General features: G+C 37.8%; 1 protein-coding gene across 4 annotated transcripts in view; it reads right to left on the minus strand.

Annotated features, from left to right (window-relative positions):
• The window catches only part of ABCC9 (ATP binding cassette subfamily C member 9), a 130,535-nt gene extending 113,546 nt beyond the window's left edge, over nucleotides 1-16,989 (minus strand). For 2 of the 4 annotated variants that reach the window (XM_043563847.1, XM_043563845.1), the window contains exons 1-6: nucleotides 15,937-16,973; nucleotides 15,481-15,595; nucleotides 12,926-12,986; nucleotides 11,222-11,383; nucleotides 8,712-8,853; nucleotides 2,788-2,909 (exon numbers count right to left, since the gene is read on the minus strand). In XM_043563847.1, the coding sequence (XP_043419782.1) occupies nucleotides 2,788-2,909; nucleotides 8,712-8,853; nucleotides 11,222-11,363 (406 nt within the window). In that variant the 5' untranslated portion in view covers nucleotides 11,364-11,383; nucleotides 12,926-12,986; nucleotides 15,481-15,595; nucleotides 15,937-16,973. Of the gene's footprint in view, nucleotides 1-2,787; nucleotides 2,910-8,711; nucleotides 8,854-11,221; nucleotides 11,384-12,925; nucleotides 12,987-15,480; nucleotides 15,596-15,936 lie in introns of all 4 variants that reach the window. The other 2 variants (XM_043563844.1, XM_043563846.1) reach the window with 2 other exon arrangements.
• Nucleotides 16,990-18,047: the final 1,058 nt, after the last annotated feature.

The following is an 18,047-nucleotide window of genomic DNA, read 5'->3' on the forward strand; positions in this document are numbered from 1 at the left end:
CCCACATTGGACTCTGTGCTGACAGCAAAGAGCCTGCTTGGGATTCTCTCTCTCTTCCTCTCTTTCTGCCCCTGCCCCACTCATTCTCTCTCTCTCTCCCTGTCTCAAAATAAATAAATCGCATGTAAATGTTTATACCAGCTTTTCTTCCATGATAGCCAAAACCTGGAAACAGTCCAGATACTTACTGTTAAGAGAAGGGAAAACTGTGGTATATTTATACAATGGAATAATACCCAACAATTATAAGAAAAAAATATTGATCTGTAGTACGTTATGAATGAACCTTAAAAAATCATGCTGAGGGGCGCCTAGGTGGCTCAGTTGGTTAAGTGTCTGACTTCAGCTCAGGTCATGATCTCATGGTTCATGAGTCTGAGTCCTGCGTCAGGCTCTGTGACTGCTTGGAGCCTGGAACCTGCTTCGGATTCTGTTGTCTCCCTCTCTCTCTGCCCCTCCCCCACTTGTGCTCTGTGTGTGTGTCTCTCTCTCAAAAATAAGGAAACATAAAAAAAAAAAAGAAAAGAAAAAAGTGCTGAGAGAAAGAAGTGGTTACACAAAAGAATTTATACTGTATGATTCAATTTATGTGAAGTTCTAGAACAGGCAAATCTAATCTTTGGTGAAAAAATCAGATTAGATTTTGCCTCTGTGGAGATGAAAATGAGAATTGACTGGTAAAGGGACACAGGAAAACTTTCATGGATGATGGCACTGTTCTGTATCATGATATGGTTATACAGGTGTGTGTATTTAGCAAATTAAAATTTCTATACTTAAGTATGCAAATTTTATCTCCCAAAAAGAACTGTAGAAAAATTTAACTCTAGTTAATGATATGCATGCTGAAATAATTAGGAGGTGAAGCCTATTAATGTCTGTAATGTACTTTAAAATGTATCCAAAAATAAGATGGCTGGATATAGGGATGGAAAGATGTAGACATGTGATAAAATAAACAGAATAAATTGTAAATTGAAGTACATGAGTACTCTCTAAGTACATGAGTATTCTTTTGTTTTTTTTTTTTCAACTTTCTGTATATTTGGTGATGTTCATAATATAATGTTGGGACAAAATCAGTAGTTTTGTGATCTGAAAATAAGTGTAATTTTTCTGGGCCCAAATATTTCTCTCCTAAAATAATGAGAAACTTAGACTTTTATCTCTGTAAGTCCATCCAACAATATGATCAAATTGTGCCCTCCGTCTTGTATCTGCTCTGATCTCCAAGCCAGACTCTGATCACATCTCCTTCAAAATATTATTAAGATGCATATTTCCCTTCTAATTATATCTTACAACTCTTATATCTTATTCATCATCAGTTTTTCAAAAACTTAAATGTCTAGCATATTGGATATCCAATGGTATGTATATATATTTTTGCTATTGCTGTTAAAAATTTCACTCTTTTTCTTGGCATCCTCATAAAAAGATTTCTGTGATAGCATCTGCTTATCATGTTGTACTAGACGGCCTTCTATTAAGATAATTCAGACTTTGACAAGACTTTTAAATTAATATTTAACCCAGTCTACTTATTTGTGTTAGACTGCCTTTGCCCAATCATCTAATGTGGTGCAACACAATTAAATAATCAGTATTTCCCACTAATACATTTAAAATTTTAATTTCCTCTCGACAGGCAAATAAAATATTTGTGCGGTTTAATTATTATTTTCACAAATTTCTATATTCATCATTGAGCAATCAGGTGAACTCTCTGAAACTGATAAAATTGTAAGCATTCATTCACACACAGATAGGTCTGCCTCCTATTTTAGGATATTCACAGGTCCTTGAAGCCAAACCATGATCCATGTTCTACACCTTCATCTTAGCTCTCTTTATGCAAATGTACCCTGAGCTTCTGGGTGGCTCAGTCGGTTAAGTGTCCAACTTCCTCTCAGATCATGATCTCACTGCTCGTGGGTTCGAGCCCCACATCGGGCTCAGTGCTGACAAGCTAGGAGCCTGGAGCCTACTTCAGATTCTGTCTCCGTGACTCTGCCCCTCCCTTACTCACTCATTCTCTCTCTCTCAAATATAAAAAATAAAACATAAAAAATAAATAAAAAAAAAAGAAAATGTACACCGAGGAATGCAAGGATTGGTCAAAGTATTAAATACCACTAATTGGATAAGTGACATTATTTCAATGTGAGGCAAAAATAAAATTAGAACACCTTAGAGAGGCTCTTATTTCCATAGGACAAGGAAGCAAGAGAGGCTAAAAAAGAAAAGGTTAGGCATGAAGCAGATCTGAGGGGCCATGCTTTGGGGACAGTACAGTTTTCAGCATGCTGTGAAGCATACTCTGCTGCACGAAGTCCCCTGATACCTCGGCAGCAATGCTATGAAGAGTGTGACATTGCCCCCGCCTCAGTGAAGGCTGAGACCTTCCGAAAATGCCTCAGGACTCCAAGCCAGGGGCAGAAACACACAACCAGACACACCAACTTGCTGCTGGGGCAGGATGGTGCACGGGTTCAGATTCTTAGAGTACAGCCTCTACTAGCCAGAAGGCTAGCACACCCGTCCACTTTGCTCCTGCCTCACACTAACACATCACAAGGGCCATCTGTGAACGGATGTCCTGGGGGTCGAGAGTTTTCACAGCCTAGAGCACTCAGTGTATCTTCATCTCCCCATTCACCAGAAGACTAGAGAAGAATAAACTACAGTGTTTTTCCCATGCTTCCCAGTCCCAACCCCCCACAGACAGAGTGTACTAGGAGGAAAAAAATAGTTCTGGGGTTGAGGGGGACACTTGATCATACTTACCTAAAAGCAATTTAGGAAAATTTGATGTTTCAATATTATGATAATATACTATTGATGTTGTAGTGGCGACAAATCCCATCACAGCTGGCATGAAGAGGTGGAGATGCCGTGACTCCCGCCGTCTACGGAGAGCGGTACAGTATCAGTGTCTAGAGCTGATGGTTCCAGATTCTCATTTTGTTTCCATTTGTTCTCTAAAACTTTCTCTTAATAACAAGATATTTAATATACAGAATGCAGTAGCAGTGGCTACGAGAACATGCAAAGGTAGACCTCATTGGGAGACATAATTCTGCTCAAAGGGTTTATCCCAACACAGAGGAGCAGGTACCACAGCTCAACAAGACCTTAAATACTCACAACAAAAGTAAGTATGTAACTACTCCTATTCTGAAGGGCAGAACTGCTGAAATAATTTAACACCTAAAGCAACTAAAAACTACCGGATGAATGTGAACTCTAATGTATGTGAGAAGTACACTTATTCTTTTGATGGCTTTCCTAAACTATATGACTGTTAGTGATTTCTCCATTTCTATTAATTCGTTCAACACAAATGTGTGTGCTGTGTCCAGGCATGATTAGTTGTTGAGATGCAATAGTGAATGTGACAAGATATAGTGTCCATAGTCATAAAGCCCAGAGTCTGTTGGTGATACCAAGAGTAAGTAGGAAATTATCACCCAGGTGAAGGGACTATAAGTGCATGCAGGGTTAGTGTCTAAGGAAGAGAAAGCTGTGTGAAGGAACCTACTTCTGAACTGAGGCCCTAAGAATGAGGAGCTGCTGTTCAGAGAAGGAAGAGAAGACTATTCCAGGCAGAGGATCCAGACATGTCTAACACAAGCAACTCAATATGATTGAAAAGAGACCAGATTTCATTCTGAGGGTAGTAGAGAGCTTCACTCGGATTAGAAATATGACAGAACTGGATTTACGTGGTGGACAGCCCTCAACTCCATTTACATTAATAATGTAAGCTGGTAAAACATTTAACTGTTCTCAAATTACTTAAATACATTCAGACATAAACGGTATAGGGAGTGATTAGTTTGAGAGTGGGGGAAAAAGGAGCATTTGGGAAAGTCGCTTCAGAAGAAGTAGAGTTGACAGTGGAAATGGAAATATGAAAAGGAATCCACTAATCAGGAACATGGAAGAAGAGCATTTTAAAAAGAGAGAACAGAATATGTAAATACATAGAAGGAGGAAACTGTGTAACATGTTCAAAATTCCAAGCAGTTTAATATTCTCAGAGAGTTTGAAACAGGGTATGTGGTGAAAGGCTCTGTATGCCATGGTAAGGAGCCGGAATCTAATCTTTTGGAAAATCTAAATAATTTAACAGGTAAGTGGCATGGTCAGATTTTAGGGGGTTTTAGACAAATCAATCTTGTAATAATGTGGATGATGCAGTAGGTAGGTAGTGTGTGCATCTGAGGAGAGGGGAGAGACATACAAGGAAGAAAAGCAGTTAGCAAACTGTGGGTATAGACCAGGCAAGAGATGACAGAAGCCTGAATTAAGTTTCAGCAGCAAAAACATGAAAGAAATACAACATCTGGAAAATATTTATTGTTAAAATGGACAGGACTTTAATAGTGTTAGGGTATGAGGGTGAGGGTGATGGAGACGTAGAGAATAATTACCAAGGAGCCTGGATGGGGGGTGGGTAACCAAATAAGACTTCAAGAGGATGAGCAGATTGGAGAAAGGAAGCCAATAAGTTCTAGCAAGGCCACGCGGGCTGTGAAGGTGTCTAATAAACATGCAAAGGGAGTTGTCTAATAAGCCAAGTGTATGCAGAGATTTGGAACATGACCACTGATATTCCTGGAATCATTAATATAGACAATTTTAAAGTACCATGATAGCGTAAAAGCTGGTTTAAAAACCATCTACCATCCCCAGAAATACTTCAAAACAGTCAAAAAGTAGGAAATAAATATTTAATCACTACAGAAATTAAGAAATGCTTCCAGCATTCCTTTACTACTGAATCAAAGAAAGAATTAAAAAATCACTTACATAATATTTAGGAAATTTAAAAATGAGCATACTACATATCAAGGCCTGTAAATAATGTTGTCAAAACCATATTCAGAAGAAAGTTCATAACCTTAAACATATTCAATAAGAAAACATTGTAATAAATAAATTATGTAGTCAATTCAAGAGGAAGAAGAATGACAAAACATCATTAAGGAAGGCAATGGTAAAGGATGAATAAAGACAGCAACAGCCACAGTAAGGTTTTATATTTATATTGTGGCATTTCTTTATTAGGGATTTGATGTGTGTTTTAAGCATGCTAGTATCTGTATTAGGATTGCTATTATATTGTTAGTTGTTTACTTACAAACTTGTACAAGTTTCGAGTAGTGTCCCAACCCTATTCTTTCCTTAAGCTCTGTTATTTTTAGAGTATGACTCACAGACTTCAAGGTTCTGGTAGATGCACATATATCACATTATAGCAGAAAATCTTTACTCAGAAAGTAAGGAAGAAAATCAAAATGCATTGATTTTGTCCTCATCATGGAGGAGAAAAAATTATTTCAAAAAAAAAAAATGAAAAAAATAAAAGTTTAAATGAAAACAATAGTGAATATTTTAATACACACTTTTAGAATTTGAAGAATTAAATAATACAAAAATAATTACCACACAGGACTTGAGTAATCTAATCAGTAAACTCAATAAAATTTTATCTCCAACAAGGAAAATGAAAATTATTTTCTAATTCTCATTAAAAACATATGAAATAATCAAATATTTAACTATAATGAAAATGTTAATAAGTCCCAAAATGTATTTAACAAATTACATGCTTTAATAATCTATCAACCATATTAGACTAAAAAGCAAACCAAAAATGATTCCTAGACCAAGAAGAGTAAATAAACCAGAACTACAAGCTATTTAGATAGAAACATAAAAAATGACATTTCTTATAAAAATCCATGCAAAACAGATAAGGATGTTTGTTTCAAAAGAAAAAATGAATAACTTCAATATTTGTATTACTAAAAAAGAAAACCAAAAATACAATTTGGAAAGTCTTTGCATTGTTTCACTAATTATAATGAGCATTTGTTATATTTTAAGAAAAGAACTGTTCACAAATATTTTCTTAAATAAGAAGGAATGAAGGATCAGCGGTGTCAAATGTAGTAAGTATGATAAGGAAGAAAAGGTGTACATCAAGGTGTCATTAATGTTCACTAGGATTCTTGTGGAAGCAGTTTCCAGAATAGGACAAGGCAGACAAGAAAAGAAACTAAATTTTGGAGGTCAGGAATCATTGGAAAATGACTTTTTGAGAAGCTTGGATGAAAATGGTAAGGGAAAGCAGTCTGCAGCTAAAGAATGGGAGGAGGTAACACAAAATCAAGAGTGTATTTCTGCTTGGTTTCAGGACGGGCCTCTAATATCACCACGTCAATAAAACAAATTTATTCCATTAGCATACATCTTCATCACTGTTAGCTCAGCCTCTGTTCTAAGTCTCTGACTGAATCTACCCACCAATCATGAGGCTGGAAAGAAGGAGGCATCCTTGCCTACATGGTGTCAAGTTTTTAGGAAATATTGGACTAATCTATCTTTCACTTTATACACACACATAGAAAGTTAGCTTGTATGTTAAGGTAATAAAAAATGAAGACTAGAATTGGCTATGTTAATTGGCTTGTATGAGTTAGTTTGTATGTTAAGGGAATAAAAAATGAAGACTAGAATTGGCTATGTTAATACAATATAATACAAATACACTGAAGGGTTTTAAACAGTAATCAATAATAGTCAACTAAGCTTCTTTTTAAAAAATATTTATTTATTTGTTTATTTATTTATTGAGGGGGGCAGAAAGAGAAGGAAAAAGAGAGAGAGAGACTCTGATGCAGGGCTTGATCCCACGAACCATGAGATCAGGACCTGAGCTGAAATCAAGAGACGTGTAACCAACTGAGCAACCCAGGCACCCTGCCAATTAAGCTTCTAAATGCTTGGAGGCATGCGATATCTTCAGAGTCCCTGATTTTTCTTTTTATCAGAAACTAAGATGTGCATATCTATGAAAAGAACTGTCATAAAACATTACAAAATAGTTGGCTCTGTGATGAAAGTTTAGAAGTTTCATCCCTCATTAATTGCAACAGAAAAACATAAACAGATGTCAGGGAAGGTCCTGATTAGATAAAAGGAAAATGATTTCAGGGCTTTCTTTAAAAAAAAAAAACAAAAAACACTTTCATATCAATTCTTTAATTAAAGGTGTACCATTTAGGGGCGCCTGGGTGGCTCAGTCAGTTAAGCACAGACTGCTGATTTCTGCTCTGGTCATGATCTCACTGTCATGAATTAGAGCCCAAAGCCTTGCCTCAGGCTCTGCTCTGGGTGTGGAGCCTGCTTAAGATTCTCTGTCTCCCTCTGCCCCTTCCCCATATACTAACTTGCTCACCTGTGCTCTCTTTCTCTCTCTCTAAAAAAAAAAAAGGTGTACCATTTAGCATAATTTCAAAATTCTATTTGATACTGCCTATCAAAATTATTTCCTATTTTTTGTTAGTATGTGATAAAAATATCCTCCCCACATTATGTTTAAATTTATAAGTAAAATTCACTATATTCTAACTGCCAAATGCAAACTGTTTTTTTTCATTCTTATAAATGACAAAATTCCAGGGCACCTAGGTGGCTCAGTTGGTTAATTTGCACACTTTGGCTCAGGTCATGATCTTGTGGTTCATGGGTTCCAGCTCCACGTCAGGCTCTGTACTGACAGCTCAGAGCCTGGAGCTTGCTCTGGATTGTGTCTCCCTCTCTCTCTGCTCCTCCCCCTCCTAGGCTCTGTCTCTGTCTCTCTCTCAAAAATAAATAAACATTTAAAAAAATAAAAAAATAAATGGCAAAATTCCTTCAAAAACATGAGCTTTATGAGAAATCCTGATTTTAAGACAGTTTTGTGTTTTGCCTCGATTTGTGGCTATATTCTCACTGGTTCTCAGACATCTTTAATGCCTGCCTCATCTACCTTTGCTTCTTTATAAAATAAACTGAAACACTTGAGAACTGGTTATATATTTATATGTAAATATATAACTCTTAGAGCTATATGTCAATATAGACAATCTTTCTATGTATATCTATGTTGGTAATATAAACATCAAACTGTTTAAAAGGAGAGAACTTTCTGCAAGGGCTACATAAGTGAAGGAACAAAGAAATAGAAAACACATGAATAAGCGCAAGCCACAGTGATCTGAATTTTTGTTATCAGAGAAATTATGTATCAACATAAAAACACAGACAAAACACATAATTATCAAAGGCAGCAGTGCCCCCTTATCTGTGGGGAATATGTTCCAAGATCTCAGTGGATGCCTGAACTCACAGATAGTACAGAATCCTATATATACTATGTTTTTTCTTATACATACATACCTATGATAAAGTTTAATACATAGATTAAGCACAATAAGAGATTAACAACTAATAATAAAATAGAATAATTATAATAATATACTGCAATAAAAGTTATGTGAATGTGATTTCTCTCCCTCTCTGTCAAAATAATTTATTGTACTGTATTCACCTTTCTTCTTGCGATGATGTGAGATGATAAAATGCCTACATGATGAGGTGAAAGACATAGACACTGTGATGTAATGTTAGGCTACTACTGACCTTATTGACCTTGTGCCAGTACATCAGAAGGAGGATCATCTGCTTCCAGACTTCGGTTGATCATGGGTAAATGAAATCATAAATAAACAGGACTACTATGAAATGAGTGACAGCTGTTGTTCTTAATAAGTCATAACTAAAAAAGTTAAGCCTGACCTGGTGTTCTCTTAACTCCCATCCATATCAACATACTCACTAGTATAGTGTAATGATAGTAACTATGTTGAATCACTTACGAATCAGAAACAATGCCTTCTGCTATTTCACAAACATGCACAAAGAGAAGAGCAAATGTAAGAATCCATCTCAGGTTATGTCCAGGAAAATGAAGCCATGTGTTGTGATGAATTTGTACTTTCGAACTTTGACTTCCCCACCCTGGAAAAAAGAGAAGAAATAGAAAGATGAAAGTATTAATTATAATCATGGAAATAATTCACATTGTGATATCATTTGGGGGATGGGTGGTTCCTCAAACAGGAACGAGATGTGCTTTCTAGGGTAGCAATGAAAATCCTGGTCTATTTTCATTATGTTAAAAAAACTAACAATTTCAATTGTTATGAGACTGCCTCGGTTAACACATTGACATTTGCTGCACTGCTCAAGAATAACACCAACTCTGGGTGGTAACATGGTTAACTCATGCTAATCAGAGCTCTTACTGACAGGTCCCTGATTCATTCAAAAGGAAACTGAGTTAATGATGATGTTAATAAAAGCAATTTGGTGTCTAAACTCTTTCAAAACATGGGATCTGCAGGGGGACTAATGAAAAAAGCCATATTTGGTAATGAAATGTAGAACTCATTACTTGAGTCAACTCAATCATATGCATATCATGTGAGAAAAATTATAACCTATGAGTGGGCCAGCACTATTCATCAGAAATAGTAGTTTTTCTCAAAGAAATTTTTTGTCTGTGGAGAAGCCTCACATACTTCAAGAATGAATCGGGGTTTGCACTCAAAATATTGCAGGAAGCAATTTCTGCAAAAACAAATGGGACCCCTGAAGCATTCTTTGAAAAGCAAATTTATTCATGTCTTAGTTGTTCCCAAATGAACTTCATTATTGAAATATTAGTTACATTTAAAATATTGAACTGGAATTTATGCTGTAAACTCTTGCAGGCAAGCTTTCCTTATACCTGATACTTCTTTAGGATTTATTTATGATCTCTCACTAGCTCAAGGAGCCAATATTATAGATGAACAGTCTGTATTTTTCCCCACCTCTTTGACAATGTTCACTCTGATTCTACTTGAGTCAAATATTCTTTCGCCAGCCTGTGTTTGAGGCTCGAGATGCAAACAGACAAGACTGTCACAGTAATTGCCCTGAAGAAGTTGGATGAATGTCAAAAATGAATAATTAACTGTTGTATTGCAATAAAAAAATATATAGGCTACTTTTGGCCAAAGGGCATTGTCCTACCAGCAACACCATGTAAACAATTCGTGTTTTTATATATGGCCATCATAGTCCAAATATTTAGTGTCTATATCAAGAGTTGCACTGGCCTCTGCATGATAAGATATATAACAGAAATTCTTTGATCACTGTGACAATGCCAGGTACATAGTAGTCTCTCGATTAACATTTGTTAAATTAAGAAATAAAATCATACAAATTATTTTTAAACCTCCTTTTAAAGCAGATTGTTAAACTATGCTAATTTTCTTAAGAAAATCAGTCTGGTAGCTTTTTCATTTATTTTTATAAGCAACATTGTGCATGGGAGTATCAAACACTAAAATCAGATAGTGGTTACCTCTTGAAGGGATAGGAACATAGGATGTGGGAAGAGTAACAGGCTCAGGAAATAGTACACAGAGGGATTCACTTATATTCTCACCATTAGATTCCTTAAGATGAGTGATGATAGACTCAATAGATGTTTATTATATTAGTCTTTGTCATTTTTGTACATGAAATGTATTTTAAAACATTTAAGTTAAAGGTCTATTTTGGTTGTTTTGGGCAAGTGATGCAAATTATATATAATTGCTCTAAATAACTGGGTTTTTGTTATATGTAAGCTGAAAGATAGTAGGGAAAACTGTATTTTTAACTCCTTTCCAAATAGTTCACATAAGTATTCTTTCTACCTGGAATGCACCCTTATCACTCCTACTCAAATTTGTAAGTTCTGTATCCTTAGGTCCCCAAACATGTCACTTCCCATGCAATCTTTCCCACTAGTCCCAAGAATTAGTTGTTCTAGCAAGTTAATGCCCAGGAAAATGTATTTCTATATCTGCACATGAGCTTACAATGTGGGATAGTCATTTTTCTCTTGACTTTGATGCATCTGTTTCACTGGACAAACCCAGTGAATATTCCAGGTCAAGTACTATTCCAGGCCACTTCTGAATAGTGCTGGCCCACTCATAAGCATTTTACCCATTTTCCATTCTCTTCAACCAGCACAAAACAAGTGCTCAACAAAGGATTTAGATCTATCGCATATAATTCTCTTTCCCCCTTCTTAAAAAAAACTGCTGCTACTACTTCAAGTCCATTTCTAAGAAGGCATCTGACTTCTATTTTATCTACAGAATATCCTATGCCACAAATATAAATAATTGGGAAGCACAAGATACTTGTTTGTTCTTTTCCCACAGATTTACGCATAAGTTTTCATGTCGGAAAAATTAAATAAACATTATACCAAATCTCAACCACTAATAAGCCTTTTAAAATAAATATTAGGTGATGAAATATAGGACAGTAGATTACTTACCAATAAACAATATTGGAAAAGTGATAAACAACAGGAAGACATGAGGGACCAGGTTGAGGGCATCCACAAAGCAGGGATTTTGTAATACACCATGACAGATATTATATGAAGAAATGTTGTTACCACAGAATGAAAGGCTCATTTCTTCTTATATGGTTTACTCTACAAGGAAGAGAAAAGAGAAAGAGCCTCTTATTATTAAATTCCCTTTTATAAAATCATAGCCCTAAGGAAGAGGTTTTATTATAAAATTAACCCCCTTTATTTTTGCAGTTGTGGAAATAGGAAACTGTATGCCAAAATCATTTGAGAGTTTCTTAGAAAGGCCTGTGCATTCTATAGATCATTCTCTTTCAATCTTGTTTTTTTTTCAGAGAAAGATATTTTATTTTAACTTGGGAGATATGTCATTATTAATATCTACCAATGATGGTACCTTAAAGAAGCGTGTGTTTGACTAAAATTATTTCAAAGAACAAAAATGGTCATATCTCAAGAAAAAGAAAGAAAAAATAAACTATTCACCGATATTACAAAATAGTGTAATATCAAATCCTTTTTCATCTTCTCTCATTGAAAATGCATTCAACTTAAGTTTGGTAAAATTTACCGTCACTTTTCACTGCAGGAAATACGAATACACAGAGACCAATGTGGCTGCAAACAGCAATCAGCCTTTCTCTGAAGGGTATTAAAACCAAGTGCTTCAGACAAATTAAATATAACTCAAGTGACAATTTAGTGAAATTACTCAGGTCCCACAGTCAGAGAACATTCTTACATGAAATGCACCCTATTCAAGTTTTAAAACAAAAAAACATGTCTTTTAATTAGAAATCAATATTACATTAGAGTAGAAGTAGACAGATTTAGAAAGGAAACAAGATAAACCAGAGGTTTTTCTAGCTATTGTTGAGACTTTGGCTTCTACTCAGTGAAATGGAGCCACTGGGGGTTTTGATCAGAGGACTGACATACTCTGACTCACATTTAAAAAAAAAAATTAAGTTTATTTATTTTGAGAGAGAGAGAGAGAGAGAGAGAGAGAGAGGGCACACTTGCGAGCCAGTGGGGGAGGGGCAGAGAGAGAGGGAGAGACAGAGAATCCCAAGCAGTGCAGAGCTTGATGTGGGGCTAGAACTCAGGAACCTCCAAGATCATGCCCTGAGCCAAAGTCGTACGCTTAACTGACTGAGCCACCTAGGTGCCCTCTGACTCAAATTTTAAATTAATTCCTCTCATTGCTGTGCTGAAACAGATGGTATAGGAGCAAGGGTTTGCTTCATCAAAATACTACTATGAAATTCTGAAAAGTTTTAGCCTTCTGAAAAAAATCTTTTATAATGCCTCCTATTTACTCAGTCTCTGCCAAATTCTGGGCACTTTGCATACACTATCCTTATAACAACCGTGCGATGTTAATTATTTGTATTTTACATAAGGGCATCGTGAGGTTCAGTAACTTGCCAACCAGTAGAGAAGTGGTGATCCATATCCATGTGTCTGACTTAAACTATTTGTCTCCCACTGCATCATGCAGCCTCCAACCTATTTTTTTAAACATCTTCTCTACTGTCATTAAAAGAGTAGAGTTTAAGATTTTAACCTCACTGGACTTTGGAAAGAATCTACACATATATGTCACACTGGATTCTGAGTTAGATTATCAAAGGTTGGCGAAAGTTTAAATGAGTTTATAAGTACCTTTTCTCTCTTCCCATTCATTGAGAAATGATTTAGCAATGGTCACAAACAATATTTTTTCCTAGGAAAAAAATAAAGAGTGTTACACAGAAAATACTGGCAACAGTAGGTAATCTGTTGGAGAAACCAAATTTCAAGCACAAGTTTTATAAGCTTTATATTACTAGAACTAACTAAAATGCCTGTGCTTACAGTCTGTAGATACTTATATGGAATTCCTCTCACATATTGTTTCTGTTAAGCCCTTTCATTGAACATCATTGATATGATCTCTAGTTGAGACCTTTTCTCATTGAAAAAATTCTATTAAAAACAACTCAAGATGAGGGTATATACTTGGCAAATTCTTAGTAACTATTAAGGCTCTAAGCCTCATAGAATAATTAAAAGCAGTGTGAAGTTTTTTAAATAACAGTAAAATGGAATTTGTCACTATATGAGGTGATGGATTTTAACTACACCTACTGTGGTAATCATTTCTCAATACATCTGAATTAAACATCATGCTGTACACCTTAAACTTATACAGTGATGTATGTCTGTAAACCTAGAAAAAACAAACACCTAAAAAATAATAGTTACTAATGGAACTTCTAAGACTATTTCTTTTATTAAGTAGAAATGATAAAAAGAAACTTGATCTCACTCTTACTGAAAGACATGTATAAACTGTTCCCTAGAACGAACGGGAAATAATTTTTACTTTTGCTAATTTTATAATTTTATTCAAAATTATGCTATTCCAATTGGTCACATTTATAAATCTTGACATTTAATCATTATCATTGCACCAGACACTAAAGTATAATTTGAATTTGCAAAACATATATTTCATTGGCTATAGTAAGTCTGCCTGCTATGTTTAATCAATCCTCAAACCTACCAATCAAGTAACCTCTGGATAAATGTGTAACGGTGGAATGAAACTATCAGAGCACTACTGCAAGTTGAAAAAGTCAAAGAACGTTTCCAGTCGTGTACCTGATGTCTGAAATTCTGGGCCATTAATTAACTATAAAAATACTTACTGATGCTAAACATGTGCTAGGCACTGGGAAACCAAGAGTGCATATGACAGAAACAGTACCTGTGGTCTTAGACTGTATAAATCAGACTACACTAATCCCAATAGTTCTTGGTATAATGTAAAGGTTATGATCTACCAGACAGGGAGCTATACAATGATATGATCATACTAAAGCATACACTTCAGATTAATAAAGTGAAAGCTTTAGAATGATTTCTTCCTTCTACCATAATCTCTAACCTCACATTCCCTGGGGCTCCCAACCTGTTCTCTACCTCTCACCACATCTCTCCTTTTGTTTTTGTTTCTGTCTTTTCCTCCTCCATCCATTTCCCTTTGACCCTTAGCTTCTTTCTCCAACATACAGTGCACATGTGGCACATCCTAACAGTCAGCCCATATTATTACAACTCAACATGGGCAAAAAGAGGAAAGGAGTAAACTTATAGATATGTTGATAATTACTGTGTTTACCAAAGGCATTTTATTCAATCAGGACTTTTAATTAATTTTTAAATCTCCGATTGTCATTCAGGGTTTTCCCTCCCAGAACCCTGATTAAGTCAGGGATGCTTTGGGAACAGTGTAACGTGCTGCTGCTCTTGCTGGCTAAACTCTGTCACGTGACCCCCCTGAGTCCTGCCCTTTCTGGAGCTGTCTAGTTCAACTAAGCACGGACAGAGGCCCAAGCATCCAGGAGGAGGGAGAGGAAAAAGAGGCCAGATGGGAAGACATGACACTTTTCTCCCCACGAGCACACATCTACTGAAAGATGTTCAAGTGTTTATGACAGCAGACAGGGTCGAAGAACTTGACTGAATGAATCTTAAAGACAAATGTCAAAAGTGAAACTCTGATTACAGGGATGGTCTGCAAAACAGAAAACACAGAAAGAAAATACTCCTTGAGGACCAAACTTATGATTTCATCGCAAGAATCCTACCCTCAGTATTCTTTGAAATGCATTATATGAAGTTCCACACCCTCAGGAGTTATAAAATTGGGATTTAGTTGATGACTATAAAGTAAAGTAAGTAAAAACTAACACTGTTTCCTGTTCACCCAGAAGAAAGTGTCAGTTTTAAGGGAGCAACAGCCACAGGGAACTTAAACATGCTGGAAACACCTGAAGAAAACATGCTAAAAGCAATATAAAAACTTAATTCTTATATACAACATAACTCGTTCTTTAGTTATTCAGAGATTAACTATACACTATGAGAGAGAAACATGGCATTGTAAAGAATGTAGGGCATGTAATCTAATAACCTCTGAAATTTCTCATTCAGTCAGTGGTTCACAAAATATGACTAAAAGATGTCTATCTATCTACAAATGACAGATCCAAGTAGGAAAATCACTAGCAAAAATGACCACTGATTCCTGATTTAGTGCCTGATCTCAATGCACCCGTTGGAGTTCTATCGCACACTAAAGGAAATGGTACTCAGAAGATAAGATTCACACATGCCAGTGGGATATATATAATTTTTAATTCCAAACTTAACAAAAAGGAAAAAGTAAATACCTTGGGCGGTCGCTTGATGCTGCTTCAAACCCCTACTCGTGCACTTGCACTACCTTCAAAACACCGGCTTCCTACACTGTTTTAAGTGTAAATTTCAAACCCAGACGCAGAACTCCTAAAAAGTAAAGAGTAACAAAAATTAAGCAGATAGAAAGCAACTTCATGAACAATACAGGAGAATGTCTCAGAGAAAAAAAAATTAGTAATAACTCTCTGCACTATTCCTGGCTGGTTTTAAGTAGCAGTCGGCAAAGTTTTGTAAGTAAAACTGGAAACCTGATCCCCACGCCCTCTCTTCCCCGGCTGGGGCCGGGTGCCTTAATCCTAGAAATAGCTACCCTGAAGTCAGAGCGCCATGTGAGCGCGCGGGCGCCTTTTGATTGCCAAAATCGACAGTTTACAGTTACTCTTAAATTTTTTAAATCATGTTTATGTAAAAAATACAGACGCACTTACTCCGAAGGCAGTTTTCCTCCCCTAGGCGAAGCACGCAGGGCGACGGAGCGGATTATTTTTAGGGTGGTGGGAGATCAGCTGCTGCCTCCTATCGGGTTTCTAAATTGCACAAACTGCTCGGAGCTGGGGCGGACACGACAACTCCGAGGCAGGAAACTGGGCAGAAGCCCCGAGTGCAGCCGCGCCTGGGACTGGAGACCCTCCCCACCCCCGCTCGGCCCTGCTTTCCGTACGGGAGCGACAAACTTGGGGTGCGCGATGCGGCGATCTCACAAACACAAGTAATATGTGTGCCCCAAACTTCATTAAGCACGGAAACTTGCAATGTATGAGTCAATGATTCTCTGGAGTCAGGTTTTCAAACGTCAAAACATGCAAGGTACTCAACTTGCACTTGTAATTTCCCTCCAGGTTCTATATGCCTTTTATTAACCACAAAAGGAAGCGGATCTGGGGAGTTCACCTTTTTCCCCCCGAGCGGACCTGGGAAACGAGGGGCTCATTCAAGGCAGAAGACCCCGCTGCCAGGCTGTGTGGGCGCGTGCAAGGGTCTCACAGCAGCCAGGCGGGCTCAAATCTAGTATTTGCCCCAGCGACCGGGAAAACTTGGTTCCTCCTCCGGACCGGCCGCGGCGCTTTTCCGAAGGGCGACCGTCACCCTAGCTCCCCGAAAGTAGGACTTCGGCTTCCACATCTGCACGAACAGTTCCCCCACTCTTGCTCCCTGCGTGCGAGAGAATTAATTCTCAAGGAGATAACGTGTTTAAAATACACTCACCCTACAGTAAATAACTGCCCCCAGGGCGCAAGCTGTAAATTTTGTCCCCGGGCAACCCTCTTTAATTAACACGCGATTTTCTGCGGGGCCAGCCTTCGATCAGCTTGAAGTCATCATTGTTCTCAACCATTGTCCTAATATGACACAGGATGGTAAGCAGGCGGGCTGGTGCCCCCAAGGCTCCGTGCGCGACCGCCCAGGGGCACCGCTCCAGGAGCGCGGGCACCCGGAGCAGGTCCTCGGACCTGCGCCCTAGCCCTGGCGGCCACCCCACCTCCACGCTTGGCGGACAGAGACTGACCTCCGCCCTGCGAGCCCCGGGGATTTCCCGCGGGCGCCTCACTCTCGGGAAGGTCGCTGCGTTCCCTCGTGAGAGCCGGGCCTCCGCCAGCGACTGAAGCTTGTACTCGCGGCCGCTAGAGGTCTGCGGGGCCTCGCGGGGCGACATCTGGAAGGGTCCCGAAGACCGTGGTCCTACGGCCCCTGGAAGTTTGCCAACTGCACCCCGGCGCTGTCTGCCACGGCGCAAGCGCACAGAGAAAGCGTGCTTCAAGAATGGGGATCCGGATACTGTGGGTGGATCCCGGGGAGACCCGGTGAACTAGCCGGAAGGGGGGCCTAGGGCTCCCCAGGAGGCTGGGGAGAGACACCTGGAAATAGTGGGTGCAAATAATCCCCAGATGTAGACTCTGAGTGTCACTACAGATAATCAGGTTGACTCTGAGACTTTATATCTATATCGATATCGATATATTACTATTATTAAGACGATTTTTAAAGATTAAAAGTCATGCTTATTGTAGAAACTGGAAATTATGGAAGAGTATAAGGGAGCCCAAGGAGCCCCCAAACCTACAAAACTGATAACATTTTGTTACATTTTAATGGTGAGTTAAAGCACGGACCTGAGGGCGAAGCTGCTATCAAACCCTGCTACCTGACTCAGGTCAAACACTTTGGCAAAATATTTAATCTTTCCTTGTATCCGTTTCCTCACCGGTTCAATGGGGAAAACTGAAAAATATATATGGCTTCATAGTCTTGAAGGGAAGATGGGTACGTGAGATAATCCCTTTAAAGTGGTGAGAGTGTCTGCCCTTTCAGTAAAAGCTACTATGTATGCCAACGTTATTATTTTTTCTATCATATTTTATGTTGTTCCAATCACAAAATAATTTGTCTCCTCACAGTACCTTTTAAAACAATTATTTTCTGATAGAATTTTAAAATCTTTATAGAAGTCATTTAAATTGCTGCATAATGCCTTGTCTGGCTATACCGTAATTTAAAATCCATATTCCTGGATTATTGGACATACAGTTGCCGATTTTCC

Source organism: Prionailurus bengalensis, chromosome B4, assembly GCF_016509475.1.
Source record: "Prionailurus bengalensis isolate Pbe53 chromosome B4, Fcat_Pben_1.1_paternal_pri, whole genome shotgun sequence".
In the NCBI taxonomy this organism is placed as follows: Eukaryota; Metazoa; Chordata; class Mammalia; order Carnivora; family Felidae; genus Prionailurus; species Prionailurus bengalensis.